This window comes from Aythya ferina, assembly GCF_964211825.1.
Source record: "Aythya ferina genome assembly, chromosome: 5".
NCBI classification, from domain to species: domain Eukaryota; kingdom Metazoa; phylum Chordata; class Aves; order Anseriformes; family Anatidae; genus Aythya; species Aythya ferina.
Genome location: NC_140301.1, coordinates 54,041,512 through 54,062,644, shown reverse-complemented (window position 1 = coordinate 54,062,644; position 21,133 = coordinate 54,041,512). Strand labels below are relative to the sequence as shown.

The 21,133-nt window shown below is 41.2% G+C and overlaps 1 protein-coding gene across 1 annotated transcript in view; it reads right to left on the bottom strand.

Annotated features, from left to right (window-relative positions):
• The window catches only part of DYNC1H1 (dynein cytoplasmic 1 heavy chain 1), a 43,575-nt gene extending 22,668 nt beyond the window's left edge, over positions 1–20,907 (bottom strand). The window contains exons 1-33 of the mRNA XM_084521733.1: positions 20,596–20,907; positions 18,224–18,311; positions 17,490–17,663; positions 16,777–17,032; positions 15,686–15,872; positions 15,229–15,500; positions 14,891–15,118; positions 13,011–14,087; positions 12,513–12,692; positions 11,863–12,012; positions 11,456–11,602; positions 11,176–11,316; positions 10,851–11,027; positions 10,628–10,738; positions 10,428–10,547; positions 9,968–10,207; positions 9,285–9,440; positions 8,826–8,939; positions 8,104–8,214; positions 7,814–8,023; positions 7,271–7,417; positions 6,887–7,053; positions 6,046–6,219; positions 5,143–5,308; positions 4,875–5,063; positions 4,594–4,788; positions 4,018–4,300; positions 3,653–3,753; positions 2,149–2,308; positions 1,627–1,870; positions 1,262–1,445; positions 489–701; positions 100–338 (exon numbers count right to left, since the gene is read on the bottom strand). Of these exons, the coding sequence (XP_084377859.1) occupies positions 100–338; positions 489–701; positions 1,262–1,445; positions 1,627–1,870; positions 2,149–2,308; positions 3,653–3,753; positions 4,018–4,300; positions 4,594–4,788; positions 4,875–5,063; positions 5,143–5,308; positions 6,046–6,219; positions 6,887–7,053; positions 7,271–7,417; positions 7,814–8,023; positions 8,104–8,214; positions 8,826–8,939; positions 9,285–9,440; positions 9,968–10,207; positions 10,428–10,547; positions 10,628–10,738; positions 10,851–11,027; positions 11,176–11,316; positions 11,456–11,602; positions 11,863–12,012; positions 12,513–12,692; positions 13,011–14,087; positions 14,891–15,118; positions 15,229–15,500; positions 15,686–15,872; positions 16,777–17,032; positions 17,490–17,663; positions 18,224–18,311; positions 20,596–20,866 (6,872 nt within the window). The 5' untranslated portion in view covers positions 20,867–20,907. The remainder of the gene's footprint in view (positions 1–99; positions 339–488; positions 702–1,261; positions 1,446–1,626; positions 1,871–2,148; positions 2,309–3,652; positions 3,754–4,017; positions 4,301–4,593; positions 4,789–4,874; positions 5,064–5,142; positions 5,309–6,045; positions 6,220–6,886; positions 7,054–7,270; positions 7,418–7,813; positions 8,024–8,103; positions 8,215–8,825; positions 8,940–9,284; positions 9,441–9,967; positions 10,208–10,427; positions 10,548–10,627; positions 10,739–10,850; positions 11,028–11,175; positions 11,317–11,455; positions 11,603–11,862; positions 12,013–12,512; positions 12,693–13,010; positions 14,088–14,890; positions 15,119–15,228; positions 15,501–15,685; positions 15,873–16,776; positions 17,033–17,489; positions 17,664–18,223; positions 18,312–20,595) is intronic.
• Positions 20,908–21,133: the final 226 nt, after the last annotated feature.

The following is a 21,133-nucleotide window of genomic DNA, read 5'->3' as shown; positions in this document are numbered from 1 at the left end:
GCAGTTTTACAGGCTATATATAACAAAGACCCAATAAAACCAGAACATGCAAGGCACGAATCCACCGTCCAGTATTCATTCGTACTCTTGAAGACTCACTTTCTCAGGACATGTGTAAACAAGCCATCTGTCCATTCTCTGGTATTTGGATCCAAAGTACCATAAAGGTGATCTTTGCTGATTGCTTTTGGATCAATAATGTGAGCAACACCTTCCACACCTTCCAGCCGTTCGAGAGCTTTCAGCAGTACTCTCCAAGCCATGCTCTTTCCACTTCCAGAGGGACCCACCATCATCAGCCCATGATTTATCTGTGTAATCTGGTACAACTGAAGTACCTGCAACAGAAAAAATGATGTGTAAGTCTCAACTTTGGTAGTCACTAAGTATTGCTCACTTAGAGATGAATAATTTAATAATAAAAGGGAAGTTAAGCCTTACAAACACATTAATTTCAGTTCCACAACATTTTCAGTTTTGCATTTTACCTTCTCAACCCACATGCCACCAACTTCTTCTCCATCACCATAGGTGAGGTACATTTCCTGACACACTTTCTTAAGCTCCTCTCGCAAGGCTGTCATTTCCCCACGGTGATACTGTACTCCAGGGAATACATCAGAAAGGAGACTGAACAGCAATGGAATGTCTTCTGCAACCAGTTTTGGTACCATAGTTTCACATACACTTTGGATCAGGATCTGTAGAGAAAATCATGTTTTAGTTGAGACTTGGGGGTGGGGATGTTGGAACTAGATGATCTTTAAGGTCCCTTCCAACCCAAACCATTCTGTGTGACTTTTTTTTTGTTGTTGAGTGTGTTTGACGGGGAACACTTCACTAATAAAGCACCAAACCAGGATGGTCTAGGTAAAAAACAACCATTAGCAGGCAGCTCAGCTTTGAAACTACACAATGAATTCCTACTGACTTTTAATTTATACAACTGTAGGTACGTAACCCTCAAAACAGAGTTTTTTTTTGTTTGTTTTGTTTTGAATTAACTTCAAAAGAACTGGGCAGCAATGAGAGTTGTGAACACACCACCTCATAAGTCTTTTATTACTCTTCAAGGAATCCTAAAATTCAACACTTATTTCACTTCTTAGTGCTTCTAAGCTATCTAATTATCACCTCCTGTAACTAACATTGCTTTGCTTGCATGGCTTAACATTAATTGATGAACGCTGCAGAGCATTTGCTCTGTTTAGTGTGCATTCTGTACTTTGTCACAGAAGATAAGAGCTCACACACAAATTACCTCTTGTTCTGGTAAGTTCTCAGCAATTTCTCCCTCATCAACAACTTCACCACGCTCTTCTTTCTCACGCTTTATCTTCTGAATCCTCTCCCTCTTCACGTTACCCGCACTGACCAGTACACTTTTCAGGGCTCTCAAGCCAAAATCATAATGACTCTGGGAGGACAGCTGTTCATCACAAAGCCTACGAATCAAGAAAGACAAAATTTGATTCTCAATCGAAACCAACGCAGCATTCAAGAAAATATATGCCACTGCTTACTTGGAATAATCTTTGTAACTCACTGAGCATGTTGTACAATAAACATCACAGATTTGAACAATAAGCTCAACATTTAGCATCTCAAAACAAACTTGTCACTTACTTGAAGAATGGTACTATCTTATTGGCAAGGACTTCAGCTGTGCGGAAACCTTGGGAGTACAGCATGACCTGGGCAATCAGCTGACGGTCTGGTTTTGTCATTGCCAAGCTGCGGAACAACTTCTTCAAATTGTCAGGCAGATTTGATCTGCCTGCATAGCCAGGATTCATGGTGATGAAGATAGCCATGTCAGGGCTCACTTTGACTTGTTTGTTCAGCAGCTCACAAGTAATTGGTGTTGCAGCTGAAAAGAGACGGTACATTTAGTTACAAGTGAGCCGGTGCTCAGTCACCACGAGGACAGCAGTCATACTTCAGGTATTCTAATTTAGTTTGCTACAGTAATGGACAGCGCGTCCTTTTGTTCTGCAACTCAAATACTTGATTACTTCAAGATTTTAATCTTTGATGGTAAGTGGTTTCATTATTGGACTGCTTGGCAAAAATGTAACTGAGCAACAAAAAAGCATGAAGGATATTAAAGAAATGGTACAATACTACAAGGAATAAATAATAACGTACTCTTGTCATAGTTGGGGTTGGAATGCTCTCGCAAGGCTTCCTGGATGCACTGAACTTGCTGTGAAACAGCAGACAGCATGCGCTCCTCCAGTCGGTTGAACTCATCAAAACAGCCCCATGCACCCACTTGGCAAAGTCCCACAAAGATGCGTCCCATTGCCTGTGCGTAGAGAGGAAAGTTCACTGATGTTGCACAGTTATTCTTGCCAATGCACAGGCAAAAGGAACAGAGAAGAGTGCTTTATACAGTGCACCCAAGGTTCTGAAGTTCAGATATTTGCAGCTTTCTATTACTATGGTACTGCAGTGTAGTCGCCTAACAGTGAAAGCCCATTGCATATTATTTTGCTTATTGATAGTAATGCCAGGTGCAGTTCCAGTACTTCATCAGAAGGCAGATACTAGAACTACAAAACACTGCATGTCTAAAAGCCACAGTAGTTCAGGATGGCCAATAATCATCTGTTCACCATCTTTTTGAATACAAGAACCAGGGAATTGTTAAAAATAGACAAAAAGAAGTCGCTTCTTTGTAAAGTGCATAATAATACTGTGGAACTATTTGTTAGAGAATGCTATAGAAGCAAGTGTGTACGTGCATTGAGTCAGAGAAATGAGTACCTGGAGAAAGATTCACTGGAGCGTGAATAGAGAATAACCCACGTCAGCTTGGGACTTTGTGATCCTGCCACTGTGGTAGGATCCCTACTGTCAGTGGTAGGAAGGGGACTGGGTGCAAGGAAGGAGTATCAAGCACTGTGTTCCTGCTTTTTTCCCTCCCTAGGTACTTTCTTATGGCCACCATTAGAGGCCAAACACTGACTAAATGAATCAAACACAGCTGTACAGGAAAAAATCACAACACAGAACATATGGACACCCCACTGGAGTCCAAGGAGTAGGATTACTTGTCTTTGCTTTATATTTCTCTTTAAATAAAAACCTCACAGAGGTTTTATTTTGAGATATCTGTTGTGTTGCAATTGACTGAAGCATTTCATCTGGTTCTCAGTTTGAAGATGTAAGTAATTTTAAAATATCTGGGTAAATTTTCTTAGTTTTGAGTAATCCTTCACATACTGGGGCAAACTCTTTAGCTTTGCCATGGTTTATTTGGTAATCATGCAGCCTCAAATTCCCCTCTGTTCTCCATTAAACCAGCACTATCAAGATGAATTAAACAGTTTAAGCTACTTTCCTAAAGCCAGTCTTAAGCTCCACATCCCTGTACTTCCTATTCCTTTCCCTCCATTTGCTGCTATTGAACTATCAGTCCTAAAGAGAAAAACAAACAAAAAAAATCAGAAGAACATTCCTCACCTACAAACAATTTTACTTCAGGCATTTTTTTGTTATAGAGTGTCTGTATGACCCACGGATACCTGCTCAGTTAAGTGTTATAGGTGATCATTTCAAAAGTAAACACTGCTGGCTATTTTAAACTTCTAAAGAGATTTCTAGTGCTTGCTAGCACAGACTACATTTTTTAAATCAAACAGCTTACCTGGAAGTCAAATGTCTCATCACAGTTGAAAACCAACACAAAGCGGCCAAGCTGATGTCCAAGAGCCTTAACAGATTCTGTTTTACCAGTGCCAGCAGGACCTATTTTTGAAGTGAGACAGACACGCTTCAGTGTTTACAGTCCGAGTTATCAGTGCCCAACTACGTAATCTGCCAGCATGCTGAATCTAAAGGTCCCCTACAAGAAACCCAAAATGGTTATACCTTCTTTCCCCAAAAGACTGTTTTGTTCTTAAATGTCATAGTTTAAAACATTCTGAAACCTTGTATTAAAGCTATAAATTAAAGAGAATAGAAGTTTATATGCTTGTCTCAAGATTTCGTTGTACTTCAGTACAAACGTACCAAATGGTGATCCTCCAAGTCTTGCCTCTAGGGCCTGTGTCATTGTCAGGTAACAGCGGTCTGTAAGAGGTGTCTGTACTAGCTTATCCTGAACACCAAGGTACTCGAAACCATAGTTGAATTTGGCATTTGCCATCTGAATGGAGAGCTGTTGCAGTACATCTGTCTGTTTTGGGTCAAAGTAGAACCGCATTTGGCTGAGCCATTCAAAGGATTTGGAGTTGTCGACCTTGCTTTTGATCAGCGATCTTGTAACATCTCTCTGGTGCACCAACTCAGTGATCTGGAGAATGAAACAACTCATTAGACCACAGCAATACAAGCCTTTGCTAATAAAGCCAGGAACTCTACAGCTTTTATATGCTATAATATGGTATCATGCAGTAAGATGAGCAGAGTTAAAAACTACAGCCATCTACAGGACTAGGGCTTGATGTAGTTGCTTAAATTGCATTAAACTTTTTTTTTTTTTTTTTCCCTAGAGGAAAAAAGAGAAGTCAGACTATTTGATTTTTCATTAACCTTTTACAAAACCTCACCTCCTAATCCACAAGAGGAAAGGAGGTTTTCACTTACCAAGTGCTCCAGTTTCCTTCTGCGAAGAGGTGGCTGCTCCATCAGCACGGAGTCTGCCAGGACGTTGAGTGTGACCTCCACATTGGCCAGCACTGACTGGAGAGGACTGCTGTCCCCACCTCCACCCATACCGTTGAGGGCTGACTCAACATTCTCAGACCATGCAATCTGGGCTGACAGTACAACAAGCTGAGCCTGTGTGAAAAGAAGAATCCTCATCAGATAGTCTTCCTCAATAAAGTACCCAAGCTGCAATATGCTGAAGTGTTGCATACAGATACCTGGTATTTGTCAATCCAAGAGATGTAGACTGCTGGATCAATTGATGTTGCTTTTCCGAAGATTTCTACTTCAGTAACAGATTCTGCAAGCAATTTAGCAAGGGTCACCCTCATTTCTTTCTCAACAAGAGTGAGCCACTCATTGATTTTGGGATGTTCTGTGATGGAGACAGGTGTTTTGAACAGCACCTGCAAGAATTATGTTCAAGTCAATCTGTGTTCACGTATTTACAAAATTTTATTTAAAAAAGAAACACTGCGACTCTACCTCCTCTCCTTCCCGTGAAGATATTCCCAAAACCACAGAGTTATCTTCATTGAGAATAATGCTAGAAACGCCAGCAAACATCTTCTTGAAGTGCTTCTGCAGCTTAGCAACATTCTTGCTGTTTCCAATGATTTCAAGCAAGTCTTCATCACCAACAAAGTAAAACCTAATAATCATATAAAATCAGATCTGTATCACCACTCCAACTATCACTTTTTATTTATTCATACTTCATAGACAGCTATTATACAGGAATAACTGTCGCTCATTTCTCCAGCACTGTAAGAGGGCAAGAACCACATATTTGCTGGAAGAGCTCAGTTCTAAGACTTAGTCTCAGTTCACATGGTCTATACCACACAAAAGCGTACGCGTAACTCCATGCTTTGGGGTATTTTCTTTACTTATCCATCCCTGAAATACCCACACAACAGTGCTTGGGATTGAATTAATACAGGTACAACTCCAACTCACTACCTCCTCACATTGAGTCACACACTTATGCCTTCATGCTATGTGATAAACTTGTTAACAACTATGGGTTAAGTCAGAATCAATAACTTAAATACTGGACTGTGACAGTTTGGACACTGTCCTTCAATCACATGCCAGAATTAAGCAGTTCCAAAGAGAATCTGTAAGATTACAGAAATCAGCTGCAATGGTTCTTTAAGTAACTTCTGAATCCCAAGACCAGACACAGATGATCAAGTAAAGTTTTAGTTCCACTTCCTGAGAAGTGGCTATAAATGAATTCTGTACTTTGAAGGACACAGATATATAGCTGTAACATCTTATACACACGATAAGTAAAAACTGGCAGAGGCTTTACCTAACAGAACGTTCCTGTACAGAAACATCAAGTTACTTTACTTCAAGAGTCAACTGAAGTCAATTTCTTACCGAGGGAAAGAGGACCTCTCCCTTTCTAGGTATTCTCCCAGTGCCTTCTGGATCTTTCCAAGCAAGTCTGCCAGTCTCTCCAGTGACCTTTGCACTCCTTGAATGTTAAGAACATCCATCACAAGTGGGGATTTGGACACCTTTTTCATCAGTGCCAAAAATTCAGTGCTGATGCTGTAAGTAAAATAACATGGTACAATAGTGTAAAATTCAGTAACCACAGGCCTGCAGAATTCCAAAATTATTTGTCTCTACATGACCACTGCCCTATGGAACACAAGGCTACATTCCCCAAATAGATCTTAATTTACCTCAAGACAACAACAACAAAATCTAGCTTTTGTGCAATGTTAACTACAGTAATTCCACTGCTGAAGGTCTACTTTTCTTCATTTCCTGAAGAGATGCATAAAATTCTTTGATGTGATTGGAAGTGTGTGGAAAGATGATCAAAATGACTTAAAGTGGAGGAAGAAAACAGCATTTTAGGGTGAGACTAAAGGCTGTGACAACTGAAATCAACCTGCGTTGTACAGCCAGAAAAATCCTTGAGCTACCTGATTGGAATTCGCAAGAAAAATCACTTAATTCCAATCTACTTCTAAAATCTGCATGCTACCCTTTTTAGTATAAATCTTTCACAGTCACGACTGTTTACAGGCATTTCTTGCTTTGTTTGGTTGATGAACTTAAGTCTGGGCTGTAATCAAACCAGACTAGGTAAGAATACAATTCATGTTTCAGCTTAGGAGAGTGCTAGACTGAAGTCATGAAGTTATAAGGCCTGTTCCTGAGATTTCCCACGGGAAACAAAAAAGGAAAAAAGCAATTAAAATGTTACCTCTGGAACCGCTGGGTCTCAACAGGCAGCAAGTGCTTGATGTCTGCACTACCAGTAAAGATACCCTCCAGGTAGACCCATCGCCTTTGGACGTCTATCCAGACATCAAAGAGTGCCATGATACGGTTCAGTTTGTCTTCCCAGCTGAGGGCATCTTCCTCAAACACCTGAAAGTTTATACACTGCATTAATACTCATTTTAATAATATCGAAAGTTTCATTGCTAATAATTGTTAGTGGAAGCAGTCATTTAATAGTAACAAAGAATGTATATGCAGTTAATTATTTGTCAACCTAAAGAGCTAATATTGCTGACAATCACATATACTAAACAAGACAGGAAGGTAGAGTTAAATTAAATTGGCTTTTTTTTCTGCATTTTACCTTGTAGTATGGTGATAGCTTCATAGCAGACACGCTATTAATGTGTTCTTTTACTTTGTTGAACAGGTCATCCCATCCACGAATCAAACGACATTTGTTCTGGTAATTGACCAAGTCCAGTTCGTAAGTGTTCCATACTTCTCTTATCTAAAATAAAGGATGGTTGATATACAACATCAATTATTTCTGCTTCAGCACAATAACGAAGTAGAAATGTATTAGAGTAATCAGATTTTTCTTTTTACTCAAGGATTCTGGGTTTTCGCTCAAGCTTTTGTTAAAAGTATAGAGAATATGACACAACTAGGTAAAATAAACAAGATGAGGGTTTTTTGCAGTCAATGACTGCTCTTCCCAAACGTTGCGTTTTTGATCAGTGAAAACTTGCACAGCTTTAAGTTTTTCCCCACAACAGTGTTTCACGGAGTCCCAAGCTCTTGTATCAACATCTTAGACTGACAGGTTTATTAGACAAATGTCAGCCACCTGACAAAAAGGATTTGATGTGTTACTACGTGCATTCACACAGAAGTTGATACTAGCCTGTTTCAAGAACTCTTCCAAAGCCATCTCTCCCTGAGCCACGAGCAGCACATCTTTGACAATTGCTTCATTTCTCTGTAAATCAACGTCCCAGATCTGTCCCAGGGTCAATTCTGAGACAACCCAGTTAACATGAAGCCTCTTCATTAGCTGTTTCCAGTGACGATCTTTAAGTGCCTCTGATTTCAGTTCAATAACCAACATGTTTATCTAGAAAAGACGAGAAAGCAAGTTATATCTTGGAAGATGAAATATACAATTCATGCATTTTAGAAATTAGTATAACTTACCTTCATGTAGCCTTTCAGAAGTCTCTGAACATACTCATAGGAGGCATACTGTCGCAAGCGGGCAGGGAAGTTTTTCAGTTGGTTCAGCAAACCATCAAGGTTTTGTCGAAGCTGTCAGTAACACAAAAGAACTGAAATATTTCTCTGGAAGCGCAGCGTGTAAAGATGTACTAGTAAAAGTTAACATCTCATTTGAGAGATTTCTGTGAAAATATAAAGTTTAATCTACAGGACAGCTCTTTTAACGTTATACATATTTATGTAAGATGTGGTTGCTCTGTAGCTGGGAATTTAATTTTATTGGTCTGATTAAGATTTATGAAATAGCATTGTAACATGCAGTTATAGCTTAGGGTTCCTGCCACTGTCTACCCCCCCAACCACTGAACTAAAACTGATGCTGTTCATCCAACCACAAAGCTCTCCTATGGAGGTCTAATAGAACAACATAGTATACATATTCTCCGTATACAGTACCATCTCAATTTTAAGACTACTGGAATTTCACAGGCCCACTGGAGAGTTAAGCTGTGATAAATCCTGTGAAAGTTTTTTAAGCTTAGCATAAGAAGAAATACGCTCATGAGGTACTGAAAAAGGTACATAAACATTGAAAATGATCTTGAATGTGACTATTGAGCACATCGATCTCAAGATGTCTAATTCTTAATTCATATACACTTGCAATAGTTATATTGTTTACATATACAGTAGTGAAATACCTTGCGAGGCTGTACTGAAACCCAGGGTTGTTCTTTCATTTGATCAATCTGTTCCCAGACCTTAGAGAGTTCAGACCAGACACCTTTGAGATCCTGCAACTCTTCTAAGGCTACCTATAGAAAAGAATGAACAGAACATCACAAGTTAGTGATAATTTCTTCAAAGTCATTAGCATGGTGGAGTTAAACAGAATACTTTTAACATGTCAAAAACCTTCATACATCTTGCTAATTCAACAAAATTGCAATAGCAAGTGACCCAGATGAGATTCTTCTATTTCTGGTCACATAATAGCTTCAAAAGATTAAGACAGTCATGGACAATCTTTTAAGGCTAGAATTGGATGAATGTGGACACCATCACCCACAGGCTACAAGTCACTTTCTTAAATGAAAAGTGAGATAGAACTGAAACATTGTGCTGCAAGACCAATAAGAAGGTGTATGAACAGTTTATACCTGGACACGTTCTTCACTGCCACTGAGTAGTCCTGTATCTGTTAGTTCCAGAGCTTCTTTGGCCTTTGCACACTTCTCACGATCATCTTTCAGCCTACCAAATTTTCCTTCATAAATGGTAAGAGCTTGAAGAGCTTCTTCTGGACGCAAGTTTCCCTAAAAATTGGATGAGATATATTAATCCAAAAACCCTAGAAGTAGGTTGAAGCTAAGTCAAAAGCAAGGATTGAATGCCAGATGTTGGTCTGTCTCCTTATTTTTCTATTTCCCATATGCTGGCAATAAGGCTACACACCAATTCTGTAAATCTAATACCACTTTCAGATGCACTTTTTAGCTTTACTGAATACCACTGTGGGGTTGGGGGAGAAAACCCTTTCTTCTGAATCTTCCTACCTGCACACCTCTTAAAGAACATTTGTTTCAGCCAAAGTTTTGTTAGTAACTGAAGCTGTCCTGCTTTTTGCACCTAAGACACTTACATTGTAGGGTTAGACTTCCCTCTGCCACACAAATAAATAAATCAACCAACAAGTTATATATAATTGAATGTTCACAAAAAGACTTTAACCATCATATACAATGAAAAGCTACAGAAAAGTTCAAAAGTAAACTGCTTTGTTCTAGTTAAGTGCAAAGAAACTACTTTATTTGGTGAATGAATATTAATCATTACTACTTACTGTTACAGGCTTTGTTTTCTCCCAGTCTGTTAGCAAGTCAGTTGTTCTGCTCTCCACTGCCCGATCCTCTTGAACTATCTTCATCTGCAAGTTCGCTACTTGCTGCTGAATGGCAGAATCCTTCCGACGCATGATGTCATTAAAGGCACCCCATTCTCCCTCAATGTTGTCAATGTACAGCCAAGAGGATGGAAACTGGAACCTCTGTTTCTCAAGCAACCGCTGACCATTGCGATAAAGCTACAGGAGACAATGATTCTAAGTTAGTTTTGTCTTTTTAAGTGATGTTGCAAGACTAAATTCTCAACACATTAACAAGCACTCACTACAGGATACGAAGTTCAAGTCTGCTCTCAAGAGGACTCAAACATCCTGATGCTAAGCTTGAATACATGTATATCATCTCCAGAGTTAAGTCTGGCATTCTCACAAGTGCGAATCATTAGGCAAGGCAACATACCTCAACTTGCTTTTCAAACTGCTTGATTTTACGTTTCAGGGATTGCACGTATGTGATGAATGTCACCGCATCTGATGTGCTGGCAGTATCCACTGAATGCTGCTCCAGTTCTTGACGGGACTGTGTGGGGCAATAATTCAGTGTTTTAGAAGTCTAGAATACGCTGATCTGAAAGTGAAAAACTGGAGATGGATTCTTACCTTAGAAATCTGTGAATGGAACTCTGTCATATTCTGCCCGAGCATTTGGCCAAATTTGCTGAGTACTTCCTTGTGCCAGGAGTCATACTTCAAGTTCACCTTTGATTGTACCTACAGTTGAATTGAGTTACATACCAGTTAATAGCCTCGTCATTTTCTGTTATACACCCACCCATTCTGAAATATAATGCATTTGTCGCGACCAATAAATATAATTTCCTACCTTGCCATAGTCTATCACAACAGGTCCAAATTCCTTTCTAGTTTCTGCATTGTCAAACGTTCCTCTGGCCTTTCTTATCTGAACTAAAAGAGCTTGCCACTTATTTAGGTCTTCTCCAAGGCGGTTGTATATGTTTTCAGCCTGCATATCCCACAGACACTGGTACTGCAGCCAAACCTAATAAAGATATTTCACAATATTCATAACTTTTCCAGTACATTCTATAAGATGTTTTTCCCTACTCATGAAAATTCTTATAAAGGAGAACTGAAAGGAAAGTCCATGTTCATTTTAGCTGTAGCATCATGTGGTGTCAGCCTCTTACCTTAACATACTGTTCCACCTCAGTCACAATTCCCATGACAGCAGAGTATGACTCCTCCAGGGCAGCAGGGCCATCAGGCATCCGTGTCAATGCATTACGATAGAACTTCTCTTCCTCCGACAGCTCATAATGCACTCCGACCTGAGAACCACATGTGATATACATGAATTTCTAGTGCACTCATATTTGATCCTACAGCAACACACTAAGACACTGAACACAATTAAGTGCAAAGTGAAAGTAATTGCTCAGACCTCAGATACAGTTTCATCACACCTACCTGATACCTCTGACTTTGAATTCTTGGTAGTGACAGGATTACCATCTTCCAAGAAAACATTTCCTGGTAAAGTTTGTATCTGCACTCTTCAATTGGTGGATTCAAGTATATCACCTGGTTGGTTATTCGCAGCTCATGTACAATGTTCTGCAGAAACAGTGAACACACTGAGTTTTACTGCAAGCCACTACAACACACACATTGACAAGACAACTTTGGACTTCATGAAGTAGCAAACTTTTGAAAAGCAAGTAGCACTTTTATGGCAGAAGGCATGTATTCCTCCAAAGCCAGATGAAGAAAAAAATATTTATCCCCCATAAAAGGCTCATATATAATTACTGCATCATGTAACTGACGATGCAAAAACCACCACCACATCCCCAACAAAAACACCAACCACTTACTTTGATCTTGGGTTCTCCCCCAGGTTTATGGCTCACTTGAGGAGCATCTGTATCCATGTCAACTTCTGCTTTGTCATCTGCTTGTCCAAGAAGAACTTGGGTCCAGGCCCTCAGCCCAGCTTGCAAGCGAACACCGAGGATTCTTTCAATCTAAGGAAAGTAGGCCACATTGGAGGAAAAAGCTTCATATTACTGCATAAAGATCCCCACTATCATATTCTGACACCAGGCATGCTATGGAACCTTAAAGATCCAAGCACTCCTTTACCAAGTAATTAAAAAGAGGTTTAAGAGTTTTGGTAGGTTTTTCAGTCAACATCAATTCAAAGCCTCCCCTGTCCTCCTGGATGTTAATGGAATTAAGTAATTTGAACTGCTTTGCAATTGACCTTGTGTCCAACAACCTGAAACTTAACAAGCAGTAACAAGCACTATGAAGGCAAATCATCTTCACTATCAGAGTAACAAATCTCCTCTATCCTTTATCTACCTTGCTCCTACAACAAGGAGCTCTTCTAGCTTTCTACACGGTTGAACTATACCAATCCTTTTTCTTGAAAGGAGTAACTTCCCCTTGAATTCATTGATCCCAAAAGAGAACAGCTTCAAAGAGATTTGGCATCTTCTAAACATATACTACTCAAACCTACCTCCATATCCAACTTATTGACCCAGATCGGCAAGTTTGAATATGAATGAAGATTTAAGTCATCCACAGCTTTCTGAACCCTGTTCAAGATTTCAGAGAAGGTCTTGTGATCATACATGCACGTTTCCAGTGATCTCACTTCCAGGTCTATTTTCTCTTCAATAATGAGCAGATCATCCACCTAAAGAAACAGTTTAAGAAAAAACAGAATGTTTAGTTTGACAGATTAGATACAATGATATCCAAGCAGAAATGGTTAGTCACTTATCTTTACTTGGATACACCAAGATGATCAAATTGAGTAGTACTAAAACATCCATTCAGTTGGACAATTTGTGCCAATTCAGTTAACTACTTAAACAAAGAACTACAGAGACTATATTGAGCAGGCCATCAGCTATCAAATTCCACTTTTGGTTAACGACTCATTACTGAAGTACGGATGTAAAAACAATTGCAGTAATTTCAATTGTTTTGAAAGATAAATAATAAAACAAACCTTTTCCTGGAAACTGAAGACAGTCTCAGCCAAACGTTGCACATATGGATCAAGTTTGTATGACTCCCACACAAGTGCAATACCTTCTGCAATCAAAGCCTGAACCTCTTTCTTCAGACCAGCAACCAGAAGTGAGATAGTGTTACGCTCCTCGACTTTCTCACATGTTCGCTCATATGTACGGACACTTTCAATGAGAGAAATGGCAAATGGATAGAGCTGGTTTGCTTGGTGAGCTTTGTTGACAATTGCTAGTGGAACACGGAAACCCAGCCACTTCAGGTTTCGCACTTCTTTGGAAAGTGTAATTATTTCTGGAAGGAAGTTGACTTTCAGTTTCAGGACGTTTCCAGTTCGACCTCTAACACGAGTGCTTTCAATGGTGAAAATACGGCCAGACACACCAAGGTTGCGTTGCTGAACTTTTCTTGCCCAGTCATCAAAGATCTCTTGAGTGTTGAGCTTCATGCGAAAGCTGTCTCCATCTTGCTTTAGTTTCTGACCTTCTACATGATTCTCCCAACCCTTACCGAGGACATCCTCAACACGCTTCATGTAAGCAGTGAGCTGTCTGTCAATTTGTTTTGCCCAAATTATAGACCCAGACACTGGGGGCAAGTCACGAACATGACTCATTTTACAAGCTTGACTTTGGGGGTATTGCACTTTAAATTTGTCATGAAGAGACTCAATATCATCTTTCACACGCTGGATTAGTTGTGTTTGATACTCACGAATGGCACCTCGAATGTGAGGCCTGACAAACAAGGCATTAAACCGAGAGAAGATTCTGAACATTTCATTGGCATTCTTTGCTGTACCAAGCTGGTCTCTCAAACGGGCAGTTATTCTTGTTTCAACCCTATCAATTCTTTCATCGTATCGTTTCATTGCTGCCTCCCAGGCTTCTGTACCTTCTTTGGAAACATCTAACCCATCTACTTCCTTAACATTCTCATAAGCGAGATTGACTTCTTCAATTGCATTAGCATCTGCAGCATCAAAAAGTACTTCCGCTACTTTCATATCTTGAGGTTCTGGTACCTCTCCTTGATTTTGCTGGGCAACAGCAGTTACCTGCATTAAAAATTAGGATTTAAGTGAGTTAGATGCCTCAAAATTTATCTAGAAACAGGAAAACACGGTCTGTTCTAATAAGCATTGCAAAAAACTCACAAGTAAGTATCTAAATCCCTAGCAAATTTTAGTAATGTCTCAGATTTAAGTTCACTAAGGAATAGGACTAAACAGTTACATTATAAACTTCCACTACTGTGTAGTACAGTCTTAATTTTCCACTATGCTTTAGCCAAGCTCATATACGTATACATACATACACTAATTAATCTCCTCTATGATAAGCCTGGACTTGTTGTGTCTGTTAATGCGAGCGTGGTCAGATAGTATGTCAAGTATGGCAGAGTTAAAACTAAGGCTATTAGGGAGGGTTCATAAGCAGACCAGCTTGGGAAGCAGAAAGTGAAACTGAATGTTACGTTAGTTTCATATTGCTGATTTTTAAAGCTACAGTGAACACGAAGTTTTTGGAAATTAAATCTACTTTCTCCTCTAATTTGTAGAGATGTTTCCTGCATTTATACATTATTCTTATTACAGATTGTAACTGAAGTTTCATTCTTCTTCCCTTTCTACTCTTCTGCAGAGTTTTAGTAACACAATCCAATCAGACTGAGTATTAAGATTGACCATACAACAGAATTTCTACAGTTGGGAAAAAAATGAATATTTGATACTTAGATACCAAGACCATGCATTTAGTCACCTACTTCAATACATCCCTCCCCTTCCTCTGCATCATTAAATATTGCCTGCAAGCAAAAAGGCACGTAGCTTTTCTGTCTGGTAACAATCAAGATTACCTGAGGCCGCAAGACTCTCACAATAACTGCCCTCAGCTGCTCATGCTGACGCCTGAATTTCCTCATTTGATCAAGACGAGACTGGAGTTTCCTATGAGCAGGATTGATACGCCACACCATCTTCAGGTTCTCTTCCCTTTTTCTTTTCACAATATCTCTCAGCAGAACTTGTAGCTTCTCATATTCATCATCCCATGTTTGGAAAACTTCAAAGCATGCAACCATTACCTAAAGAAAGTTTTAGGATAAAAACGTTAGCTCCCAAATGAAATACTTCCTTATAATCACTACTCGATGCAAAAATAAAGCTGCTAGCATTGTGGAAACCACGAGCGTACCTTTTCAAACTCTTCATAGGCAACATGCATCAGTTTCCTGGTTCCTAACACTTTAAGTAGCTGAGAGCTCAGATCTCTTGATATAGCTTCCACTAAACGCAACGCTCTTTGGATTGGGTATTTTGTGTTTCTGATTTTTCTCAAATGGGTAAATATTGCAACAAGGGCCTGCCTTATTTTGTCCAGCTCGGTAGCTGACAGCAAGTCATTCAGTGGAAAGTCTTTCATCAGTGGATTATAGTCATTCACAGTTTCCAGAGCCTGTTTAAGACCTAAATATAACAGAAGAGATTTTGACTTAGAACTTTTCATTTCATTAATCCAATCTGTACAAGACAGTAGGTTTAACTAGACCAACTTTACACAGCAGTGGTCTTTGTACCACAATACTCAAGCTTTGTAACAAGTTAATTTCCACAGGACATTTGTGAAAAATCTTATTGAGCAGACGTTTTACCTGTGTCTGTATCAAAGCTGACAGTCGCGTGGAAACGTTTGCCATGTTTTAGAATATCCAGAGTTAAAAGAACTTCTGGACTTTCACGTTTTTCCTGAATACGATACAGAGCACGTTCCAGGTTTAACCAGAAGCTTATCTCCTGTAATGCAGTGCCTGATGCAGGATCTCGATCCAGTTTGGTCACCTTAAAAATAATAAAAAGAAAAAGATAGGGAGTGAGGAAGGGAGAAAAGCATTTTATTTACATGCTTCAACTGTAAAAGCTTTCTCTATTACTAAACGTAATCGACACACATAACATCTACAAAGTTCTAATATCCAAACATGATTAATTTTTGGCAATCACTGGAAAGTATAGGAATCATGGTAGAAGAGTTAAGGTTTAATTCCAGCGTTCTTAAAGGTTGGTTTTTAAGATCTTCATGTACTACCTTCAGCATGGTCTAAAAAAGCCACCTCTCCACTTTCCTGATCAACATCTGTATTTTGATTAATGACAGATGAGCCAAGCAAGAAGATAAATGTTTTATCCTCTGCAGTAAGTAAGGGCACTGCTTTCCCAGGAGCACTAGTGCCCATGGAGAAAAAAATTCTGAGATGTTCTTTCTGAGCGACAGTAGAACAGCAGAGTTCTTCTGAAAAGTAACAGGCAAGAATACAAGAAATTATGAGATAGGAGTAGAGCAACTGCTGTGAAGTGTTTGTGGATGCACCTGGAGAAATAACAAAGCAAAACAAAAAAAACAAGTCCTGTTTCTCTCAACCTGCTGTACAGATTTGAGGAACGGTTATAGTCTTCACCAGGATACTGCTAGTTTCTTAAGTCTGTTTATTCCAGTAGAGACAAAACAGTTATGTTCTCAACTATTTGCAGAAGAATTTAGACTAGACTCTGAAATTTAGACTAGGCTTAGTCTAGTCTAGAAGCAGACTAGAGTCTTTGGTGGCTCATAAAACTGGTCTCAGATCTCCAGAGTATCCTGCATGGAGCAATATTTTACCACTGAAACTGTTAAGATACTTGGGTGAATTTTTCACAGTACTACAGAGCAGTTCCTATTACATAGTCTGGCACGTGTCTTGTCTACCTTTTGTATCTCTCTAATCCAGCGATTGACTCCAGACTGTAGCTGATTGAGGAATAACGGATCCTCAGCCTTCTCGCCAAAATCTGTAACCTTTGGTTTTTCTCCACGTTCGTAACACTGCTTGGCAACATTAGTAATGGTTGCATGGATTGGCAGGCTAATCTCTGGAATTTCAATATTCTGCTGCAGATGCAAGAGGCCCATTTCAAGTTCTGCAATCTTCTTCTCAACTGAAGGAGCCATCTTATCGCCATCCCTGAAAGAGCACAGGTATTTCTGGATAAGAAGCCAAACCAAAAACCTTACATGACACATTTGAGCCATTTAAATTATTTCCCCAGGGTCAGCAGCAGCTTCATATGCAACTGTGCGCTTAAACAATTTCGCATACAGCTTGGCTTGAAGAATCACTATCTTATTTTTTTTATTGATGGTAAATTAAATTGTAAATGATGATTGATTTTTTTCATTCATGGTAAAACCAATGTGGTGGTTTTACTCGGGAGGGCTTGGAGGGAGTCCTGGTGTGGTGCCAGTATCGCACAGCAGTAGACACAACACTGGTGTGAGGTGCCAGTGCTGTTCTAGTTACAAGCGCAGAGCACAGCACTGCATGGGCTGCTGCAGGGAAAGGTAACTCCATCCCAGCCAGACCCAGCACAACACCTACTTTAATCTGTTAGCAGAGAAGTGCAGTATTTATATTGCATTACCTGTCTGCTTTGCCAGATTCTCTGATATAGGACTTGAAAAAGGGAGCAACGGCATTGCTAATGAAAGAGTGTAATGTTTCATAGGGAGAATCTTCACTGAGAGTGAGCACTCTCAGCTGGGAAGACACTGGTTTGTCGGCATCAATCACTGGTGTACGCTTAATGAACGCCAGGCTGTAGAACAGAGAAGAGAGTTACCATTTGAAACTCAGTGACAGAATAGCTTTAACCTGACTGCAAGCTTCATTCACAGGAGTTAAATGCTAACCTTCATTATCACGTTTTATAATCTTGTTTCTGAGAGACTTGAAAACAAATCTTCCCATAAATGCACCTTTATACTTCAGCATTCAGCTGAACTTAGCTGTCAACAAGCACCCTGCAATATGTGCATGTTAGAAGCGGATGCCTTAAGAAGCTTCAGGGAGGAAAGCAACATGGAATGGTTAAACAATAACAAAAGATTACTGAACCCCAGATGTATGTATGTTTATACGTATACTGATTAAATAAGCCCATTTCCTTTGTGTATTCAACCTCAAGGCTATTAGTTCTAAAGTCCATTCCTTTCAGCCTCATGATACACCCTTGTTTCACCAGAGCCTCCCCCTTGAAAACCTATTGCCCCACCCAAATAAGCACACTGCACAAAGCATGAGGTAAATACTAATTATCAGACTGTTTGTGTAGGTTTTGCTTTCACTGGGTAAAAAAGATCTATTTTACTAACTCACCTGTTGGATTTTATTCCATAATGAATGTCAGTGCTGATACTGTAGGAAATGAACTCTTTTTCCTCTTCTCCTTCATCTCCCACATCCTCTGCAAAAAATATGCTATGTTAAGGAATATTTTAGCTCTGTGGCATCTGTCACCCCCTCTCAAACATCTTCAGCTACAACCAGGCAATTTTCTAACCTTTAAATTGGACATCAACATATACAAAATAGCCGATGTTAAATTTAGCTTTGCAATATCTCTCAAGTTAAGAATGGTTTCCCTGTTTTTCTAGCACAACTCCATTAAATTTTTTAGGTTGCTATAAAAAAAAAGATTAAACATCACAAGCAAATTATAACCCACATTCTGCTTATAAAGCAGAATGAAATTTTCTGCAGTACAAAACATGTACTTATTTGCAGAGATATGCTGCCAGGATAACTACAATTCAGTGAGAACATTAAACAAATACTTTTTTCCTTTTATAGGCTGCTTTGTTTTTTCAGACATTTTCTTTGAAAGTGTTTTGGAAATTAAATCAGAACAAAAAAACGACCAACCAAACAACCCATAGGAAGTAGTTGGGCGTTAGTAGAGCCAACGTATCACAGATGATGTAATTACTGGGGATGCGGGGAGCTGTGCTGCAATGCAGAGATTTCAGTGCAGAAGGTTACTCCCTGTTGGGAGACACACCCTGACTGGAAGCATTGCACTGGACTCTCATTCTGCTTCAGTTTCATTTGGCACTTCGTACAAGACATACTCTCAGGCTGTCATGTTTGCGATCCCAAGCAGCAGGAGCCCGATCACAGACTATACAAGAACCCTTGTGAAAGCTGTTGACAGGCTGTGTAGCAAGTGATAACGCCTAATGTTTTAACTACTTAGAAATACAGCTTCTGTTTTGCTGTATTCGTCATCAATAATTTGCTTTATAACAGCTATTCCTTGAACAAATTTTGACAAATAGTTTTTATTAACAGTGTCAGGGACAACAAATGCCGCTGTATATTCTGAATACCATTAAGTTTGACATGGTGTATGTGGGGGTCTTTTGTCAGGAAATGTACTTTTGCCAAATAACTGCTATTAATCCGAAAGATATTGATGGAAATAGCTTTAAGGGTTTCAATGTGCTTTAATCATATATATGTGAAAATAAACCTGGAACTAACCGATCACCACTGTATCATTACTTCAAACCCAAACTAAAGATAACCAACCTCGTGAGCCTGACATAAGAGAACTTCAGAGATCATTTGCACAGCCTCTTAACACTCAGTGCATTTCCTTTAAATACTGTTAAATGCTGCATCATGAATTCATACAGATTGCTTTTCCTCTCTAGAAAATTATAGTTATCCCTAATGATATTGAGATCTCAAACGTTCGAATGGGAAGGAGGACAATCAGCGGAAACACTTAGAACAAAGACAGGATATTTCAAGCAACATCTTAAGTTCATCTTAAGTGGAAGAACCTTCCCTAAGCTTCCCTTATTGTGCAGGAGCTGCAGGGCCGCACCCCATACCTTACAGCGCGGCTGCTGACGTGCTACGCAGCGCAACGTGAAGTATGACTACGTTAAAATTTGACGCGCATCTGCAGGGACCGAACCAACAGCACGCTTAGAGTAGAAATCTAGAAATTTAACGTTAACATTTTGCAGGCTCAGAGTGGTGGGCACGCAGCCAAATGCAGATTGCAGGTTTTGTCTAACAGTAAATGCCTGCGTTATGAATGGATCCTGTTTTATTGGTGTTCATCGGCCTGAATTCTGCAACAAGGAGCGCCTATTTAGCGGCAGATTTGTTGACAAATTTCATAAAGAGCCACTTCTGAAGTAAATGGAGCGTGTAAATGACAGAAACGTCAGTCAGAGCCAGCTTTGCTGCAGCATTTGCCGAGATTTCCGATAAGCGTTTACAAGCAGCACGCTCAGCAGCCCTCGCTGACTAAACAAAGACGCGCAGGGCCTCCGTTAGGCTTTGGGAACCTGGGAGCCTTGCTCGTTACCCACAGAGGGCCACTTTCTGAGGGCCGATTCAGCCCCCCCAGCCCGGTTAGCTCTGCGAGCAGCAGGTTCCCGGTGCGGCCGAGGAGCCCGAGCAGCGGGCAGGCCGCAGGAGCGGCGCCCGGGGCCTACTGACGAAGCATTTCTCCCCGGCCAGCCCTCCGTGGCGGCGCCCATCGCAGCCCCAGCACCCGGAGCAGAAGGAGCACAGCACACGGAACGCGGCCAGGCGCCGCCAGCCGCCGCCCCGCCAGGCCCTTCCCTTCCTTTCCCTTCCTTTCCCTTCCCTTCCTCCCCCGGCTCCTCCATCCCCTCAGCGCGGCGCCGCCGCCATTTTGTGAGCGCGGCGGCCGCGGGCCCCGGGCTCACCTTTGAGGGTGGAGCGCTCCACCAGCACCGTGTGGACCTGCGGGTCGGAGAGGAATTTGCGCATATGCTCCACGGCGCCCTTCTCCTCCAGCGCCGCCTCCAGCACCGCCGGCGCTTCGCCGCCATCCTCCAGCAGCAGCGGCACCAGCTTGCGCAGGTGCTTCTGCAGCACCGCCACATCGGCCACGTTCTGCACGGCCGAGCCCGACACCTCCATGCCGCCTTCCTCGCCGCCGGGGCCGCCGCCCCCGCCGCCGCCGGAGTCGGACATGCCGAGGCAGGAGGCAGGCGGCCGCGCTCCGCCCGCTCCGCCGCCGCCCGCCGCGCTCCCAGCGCCGCCTTGCTGCCGCGGGGGAGGCTGCGCCGGGCGGGCCGACACGCCCCGGGGCCGGGCCGGGCTCCGGGCTGCGCTGCTGCTGGCTCCGAGCCCCGGAGGAGGCTGCCGAGAGACCCGGCTGCGCTCCCCAGAGGTCCCCGAGCCGCCCCCCGGGCTGAGAGGGGGGAGGTGGAGGTCGGGCGTCGCAGGGCGGCGGCTGCT